The sequence below is a fragment of the Aplysia californica genome, unplaced genomic scaffold (assembly GCF_000002075.1).
Source record: "Aplysia californica isolate F4 #8 unplaced genomic scaffold, AplCal3.0 scaffold01359, whole genome shotgun sequence".
In the NCBI taxonomy this organism is placed as follows: domain Eukaryota; kingdom Metazoa; phylum Mollusca; class Gastropoda; order Aplysiida; family Aplysiidae; genus Aplysia; species Aplysia californica.
This window is the reverse complement of record NW_004798629.1, coordinates 38638-46004: the sequence shown is the minus strand read 5'-3', so window position 1 is coordinate 46004 and position 7367 is coordinate 38638. Positions and strand designations below refer to the sequence as shown.

General features: G+C 41.7%; 1 protein-coding gene across 2 annotated transcripts in view; it reads left to right on the top strand.

Annotated features, from left to right (window-relative positions):
• The first annotated feature begins 3910 nt into the window (after window positions 1-3910).
• Window positions 3911-7367, top strand: part of LOC101853834 (retinoblastoma-binding protein 5 homolog) — a 30355-nt gene continuing 26898 nt past the window's right edge. Inside the window, exon 1 of one of the 2 annotated variants that reach the window (XM_005112669.3) lies at window positions 3911-4097. In XM_005112669.3, the coding sequence (XP_005112726.1) occupies window positions 4079-4097 (19 nt within the window). In that variant the 5' untranslated portion in view covers window positions 3911-4078. The remainder of the gene's footprint in view (window positions 4098-7367) is intronic. The other variant, XM_005112670.3, reaches the window with a different exon arrangement.

Here is a 7367-nt window from a genome sequence, read left to right as displayed (position 1 = left end):
ATCATCACCATCATCATCTTCATCATCATCATCATCATCATCATCATCATCATCATCATCATCACCATCATAATAATAATACTAATATATAGCATTTGTATAGCGGAAATCCCCGCTCAACAGAAAGCTGTATGCGCTTCACAATCTATACTATTACCCCAGCAGACTTGAGAGCATTCTGAAACAACCTCAACTTCCCAGGAAGCATACAGTGCAAGCGACCATTTATAGGCGCTAAAACACTAACATACTGACAAAATCTTTCGCTGTCTATGGCCCATTCCCACCTGGGTGAAGTGAGAAAAATTCGTGTAAAGTGACTTTCCCAAGGATACAACGTCGGGCCTGCAGCTCGAACCCCTGAACCTGCAACCTCACAGTTACGAGTCCGGTAGCCTAACCACTAGACCACCGCCGCCATCATTGCCTTTCTCACCCTGCACCAGGGTATAGGCCACGAAAAAACACTTTCTTACCTTGCACCAGGGTATAGGCCACAGACAAACACTTTCTCACCCTGCACCAGGGTATAGGCCACGGACAAACACTTTCTCTCCCTGCACCAGGGTATAGGCCACGGACAAACACTTTCTCACCCTGCACCAGGGTATAGGCTACGGACAAACAATTTCCACCTTTCTCTATCCTGGGCTAGCCTCTTGGTGTTATTCCATGTCTTCCCACTTGTCTGTACATCGATTTATTTTATTCTTCTCCAGGTACCACACGGTCTTCCCCTTAATCTTTTACTTTTACCCTGTGGATTCCAATCTAACATTTTACTTGTTATGCAGCTGCCTGACTTCCTGAGAGTATGTCCAATCCATCGCCACCGCCTTCTTCTTCCTACCTCATCTCTGACTGGGATCTCTGTCTTGTTTTCCTGAACACTCCCTCTTTGGTGATCCTGTCTGTCCATCTGATCCTCAGTAACTTTCTTAGAGTAGAGACTTGTTCAAGAAAACCTGGATCCTCGTTATGCATGTCTGTGATGCGTTCCATGCCTCACATCCATACAACAAGACAGACTTCACATTTCATCAATTGAAAATCCTCAGCTTTTCCTTACTTATGCCTACTTGGTTGGATAATAGGCGTCATTGCAGGCGGCACAATCTGTCCCCGTGGTTTTATGCACCACGCATGATTTAGTAAAATAACGACATCCTCTGTATGGCGACATGGTGCCCAGGTCTCGAATTTTCCTTACATAATATTATCATTTGTAATTTTTGGTTGCCTCTCTACGACATTTTTTCTGGTCCACGCGATGTCGATATAGAGAGAGGCTGCACTGTATTACGAAAGAGGAAAGGAAACAGAACGCAAATACGTGTTTAATAATCTACAAAATGACCCCAGGGCGTACGGAATAGGGTTAACTGATTCTGCAGGAAGGGATAAACCATCCTAGCAGACAGACCAAGATTCTCGATAAGAATATGAATTTCCCCACTCGGGAATCGAACTCTCATCTTCTGCAGTCTTCTTCTTCCTGTACTGTATCTTCATTCTCTGTCACAACAAGTTTGAACAAACCACTTTAAATCAAATGTGTAACGACACAGTGGAATCAGGCACTCATCTATTTTAGGACATATGGAATTATTAGTCTGTCCCCACCGCCTTATGAAAAAAAGAAATCTGAAATTATGCAAACTGAGCCCCAAAAATGTGAAATTATGTGATTCTGTTAATTTTAACTTAACAAAGAAGGATAAGGGAAAATAAACAGAAATTATGCAAAAAATGATCAAATTTTGCTAAATTATGCGGGGTGCATAAAACCACGGGGACAGATTAGTGTCATCTTAAAGCTATTTGTTTGTCTAGCTTTTGGTTAAAATACACGTCAATCTTGAATAGAAGTCGAGATATTTGCGATTGAAGGAGGTGGGGGGTAACATGTTTCATGAGGTAAAATTTGCGAGATAATGGCCGCCAAAGTTTGTCAACTTCTATAGCTTGAGAGTCCTTGACAATTGAAGATGTAGCCTACATATTATTTTGTGCAATTAATCAACGTTTTTAAATAGTAAAATTCACATTGGAACGTGTATTTATAGGGACATAAAATAACTCAGCCAAATAAACAAAAAATCGACAAAAATTGCCAAACTGGAGGAAAAGTCATGCCTGTTTCTTCCTTTTCATGATTTTGACGAGCGCCTGATCTCACCATGATGCCTCACAAATATTAATATTAACTCCTGTTGAAAAGCTCTCGCGCCTCCACACGTGCACACACAGGGTCGGCATGAAGTAAGTGCCGGTACATTATGTAGTGCGTGCTGCCATGTTTGGAAACTTTGACTAACTTACTGACGTCTGCTAGGTGGCGTCGGTAGCCTTAGTGGTTAGGCTACCGGACTCGTAATCGTGAGATTGCGGGTTCGGGGGTTCGAGTGAGCCTGAGCTCGGTCGGAAGTTGTGTCCTTGAGAAAGACACTTTACACGAACTTATTCCCACTTGGCTCGGTCCTATCGGGGACGGACGTTAGACTAGGAGGTCCCGCCCCTTAAATAACCTATTAATGTTGAAAGGGGCGTTAAACCCATACCATTTCACAATTTTTGACGTCTGCTAACAGTAACAGTGCTCACTGCATGCTGTAGAAATTATTCTTTCAAAGAGCTTTGGCCCACGCATGTGGAAACGTTATAATCAAAAATAGCTTGGCTGCATCGCAGTATGTATAGGGCGTCGTAGTAAAGTCAGGCGTTTGTATGAATTTTTTTTTTACCTTTTAAAAACTGCTCGTCTAAAAGCATGTAATGAAATCGAATAAAAATAAAACTTCATAAGTATTTAATTCTTCCATCACTTGGGCAATTTTATCGAATTTTCTTCTTTTTTTTAGGGGGGGGGGGTAACACTTTTTGTGACCATTTAAAAACACATTCCACTGTAAAGTTTGATTGACAGGCACATAAACAATGTAAATCTGAAATTTCCAAGGACTCAAGCTTTGAAAGTCACCAAACTTTGGCGGCAATTTTCCGTGAAAGTTAAGCTAACAAACGTACTGGTCAAGTCTGCCTAAAAAAGGTAAGCCGGGACTGCTCAAAATAGGCCCTTGGGCGCCATAGCTACTTGCTCTTTTACTTTTAGAATATTTTTAATCCCCTTGATTCTTTTATTTTACTGACTATCAAGATATATATATAATATATATAATTCTGGTCGTTGCCTAATTATGGCATCAGCTCTTGGCCACAAAATGTTAGATTGAGACAGCCACATTTGAAAATTAATTGATACTTATATATATATATATATATTCATATTTTATATTAGCATCTCTACTTTTTTACCTTCTGTTTCTGTACTTTACTCATATTGTTTGGTCTAAATTTTTGCTTTCAAAATAACATTGAGACCTATGCCTTCCTTTAAAATTATAAAAATTACGTTTTGCCCAAAGTAGGAATACATACAACAATGTATTAAATTAAGTTAGATCTAGATTCTATATACATATTTTCTCGATTATTTTGTATTGTTTACATATATGAGAACAGAATTTGTTTTCATTCCCATAAGTATTGCGATCTCGATCTCTAGAAGTGATAATGTGATTATGAAATTAAAATTATTATATTAATTTATTATAAGATCTAATATGTTCCTTTATGGAAGATCTTTTCGTGTGTGGCTCATCTCAGTTTGATTCATTCACCCTGTAAAATAAATGCCTTAAATCATGTTTTGCCCCCTGCAGTTAATAATATGGAATCATTCTTTCATAGTATAAAAAGATAGCCTACAGTTTAGTTTTATTTGCCTGTGGCCCGCTGTGGCACTGTCTGTAACTTCGATAATGTAATAATATTTGAACAAGAAGATTTCGATCTTGTGAACCTACCGAGGGGAGCTAATCTGTGGACGAAGCGAGTCTGTCCCTGACGAGCATCAACTTCCGGTTATAGTGAATTCACTCACTTTCGAATCGCCGTACTGTGCGTCTGCTACTTTCTTGGTGACTTAGTAAAGACATTCAAGGCTGCATGCAAGAAAGCTCGACTTAGGAGGTTTTTATACGCAATCAAGACTTGTGTGACAAGTTTCTCTCAAACGATGAATCTTGAGTTGCTGGGTGAGCCTATTAAATGTGAAATGCTAGTCTAGTAGTGTAGAGCCTAGAATCTAGAATCTGATTTAGACTTAGACTTAGATATAGATATATATCTATATATAGATTCTAGATCTAGATTAGATCTAGATCTAGATCTAGTTCTAGATATCTAGTGCAACTAGCGGCGATTTTGTAGTTTCGTTCATTAAAGTCAGCCCCCCTGACCTAAAAAAAATATGGAGGTGGGGGCGCTTTTTCGGTAGTTCCCACCCCCCTTATTTGATAGAGCCTGACCTAGATCTACATCTAGATTCTAGATCTAGATCTAGATCTAGATCTAGATCTAGATCTATCCATACGTTTGATTCGCGGCAAGCTAAGATGTCAAACCTAACAACTGCAAAACATTAAATTGTGGTAAAATTCAGGGGGGCATGCCCCCCTGAAACCCCGTACCTTGTTTTTATTAGGTCAGGGGGGCAAGCCCCCCTGAAACCCCCCTGGCTACTCTTGGGGCCAAAACCGGCGAATAACAAATGCGGGGTGGGAACTAGATCTACCGAAAAAGCGCCGGGGGGGGGTTCAGGGGGGCTTGCCCCCCTGAATTTTATCCTTATTTGATGTTTTGCAGTTAGGTTGCATCCCTGCTCTTTGTGTACTGTAGCCTAATTCAAATAGTATTTTTGGTCTTCAAGACTTCTGGATGTAAACAAATGGATCGTGGACTTTAACGAACGGAACTACAAGATCACCCAACTAGCATCCGTAACGAGCGACCACCCCATCAAACACAAATATAAAGAAGAGGCCTCTAACCCTAACCCTAACCCTAACCCTAACCCAAGCCCAAACCCTGACCCTTACCCTAACCCTAACCCTAACCCTACCCCTAGAATCCTAGATCTACCCCTACTAGGCCAGGGCAAGATCGACTCTGGGATCGATTCGGTAAAATCCAAGCAGACCGGGTCAATACAATGAAATAATAGAGAAAAGGGAGTGTATACAGACCCGGTAACCGGGAACAAAGTCACAAAGTATACACAGACCCGGTAAGGGAACTCTTTTGTGATGTCGGAGAGTTTCAGCGCCCTCTTGGCTCAGAGTAGACCTAGGTTCTTCTAGATCTATGGTCTAGATCTAGATCTAGGCAGACAGACTTAAATCTTTTGATCTAAGCTAGGCTAGCCTAGATCTAAATGAAGATTGCGGATGTCTTTTTGATGAACGATCGTTTTTCCTCCGTTTTGGAGTTGGAGGAATCACGATTTGAAGAAAAGAACAAGTTACAATGTCATAATTTCAGTCTCTCTCTCTCTCTCTCTCTCTCTCTCTCTCTCTCTCTCTCTCTCTCTCTCTCTCTCTCTCTCTCTCTCTCTCTCTCTCTCTCTCTCTTCTTTCTCTCGTTCCCTCCTGCCAACTGGGGCATGTCATACATTTTACTAGCACCCCCCCCCCCCCTCCTCTCTCTCTCTTTCTCTCTCTCTCTCTCTCTCTCTCACACACACACACACACACGATTTCTACCGGGTCTGGGGGCTGAAACTTCCCGAAATCACAAAAGAGTTCCCCTACCGGGTCTGTATACTTCGTGACTTTGTTCCCGGTTACCGGGTCTGTATACACTTTGTAGAGAAAAATCGGGAAAAATATTAATACGCCAGCAAAAGTGTTAATTTCCCTCCAAAATGAGAAAGAAAAACTATTAACCACTTAACAATTAAAACACTTTCTACAATGAAAGTGGCTATTCTCACCCGCCCGGAAGTTCTCGCAAGATCAACTCCTCCCCTCTTCTCTCTCTTTCTGTTTCTTTCTGAATACTGTCTATCGGTGTGGACGATCAAATTGACCAAAACAAAGTTAAAAAATGATGTTAAAACACAAAAGTAAATTAATTTGGTTGTCTACAAAGATGCTACGGCTATTTAACTTTTCGAATCGAGCCGAACTACGCGGGTCGCCATTTTGTTTTGCCCGGAAATTCTCGTGCTACTCCTCTCTCTCTTTCTTTCTCTCTCTCTCTCTCCACTGCCCACAGACAAAATTGTACGTTTTTAGTAGGCTACAGTTGTAATGGAACGTTTGTTCATGGCACAGAATTCTACAATTTTTCTGTTATCACAGTGTAGAATTCTGTGGTTTAGGGTGAACGCAAAATTTGGTGAACGCGCACCGGGTGAGAATAGCCACAAGACTCGCCTGCACTATTCTCACTCCAGGTGAGAATAGAGGTGGCCTTCTACTATATCCATTCAAAAAACATAATTTGAGTTCTAAACACGATATAAAAGCACTCACTGCGTCCAAAGTCGACTAAAGAGTCTGAAAAATCTACTCGAATATCCCTGCATGCCCCATCTTTGTTTACATCCTGCAACAAGTATTCATACGCGCGTTTGACCAATCACTACAACTACAACTCGAATACTCCCCCTAGTCATTATAATAGCTCATTTAGTGAAATAATGTGTACAGTTAGTATTTTACTCGCGGTTATTCGAATGACAACTACCCCGACCTTTCAACCATCGTACATCTCAATGAAATATTTCATAACTTACCTTCCACTGTAATTAAGGACTTCCATAACGAGTGACCACCCCATCAAACACAATAAAGAAGAGGCCTAACCCTAACCCTATACTACCCCTACCCCTAGCCCTCAATTCTGCTCTGTCTCATACTGGTCGACCCCTAACCCTAACCCAAACCCTACCCCTACCCCTACCCCTAGATCTGCCCCTACTCCTAGCCCTCAATACCCCTACCCCTACCCCTAGATCTGCCCCTACCCCTAACCCTCAATACCCCTAGCCCTCAATACCCCTAGTCCTCAATACCCCTACCCCTACCCCTAGATCTGCCCCTACCCCTAGCCCTCAATACCCCTACCCCTACCCCTAGATCTGCCCCTACCCCTAACCCTCAATACCCCTAGCCCTCAATACCCCTAGTCCTCAATACCCCTACCCCTACCCCTAGATCTGCCCCTACCCCTAGCCCTCAATTCTGCTCTGTCTCATATAGTGGTCGCTCGTTACGGAAGTCCTCCTATTACAGTTACAGAATAACACATTTGTCCAGAAGTAGTTCCGGAGAGAGTTCCCAAGTCAGCTAAATTTAGGGAGCAAAAAGTAGTTCCGACCCAATCCGTAAAAATATGTTTTTGCAATCCTTAACAAGCATTTCAAGTTCTCATTTCAATTTCCCGAACAGCTAAAGTTACACTTTAGCACTTTGTGGGGTCGCTCAATTCATTTTTTAAGTCTAGAAACCCCTAAACGCCCG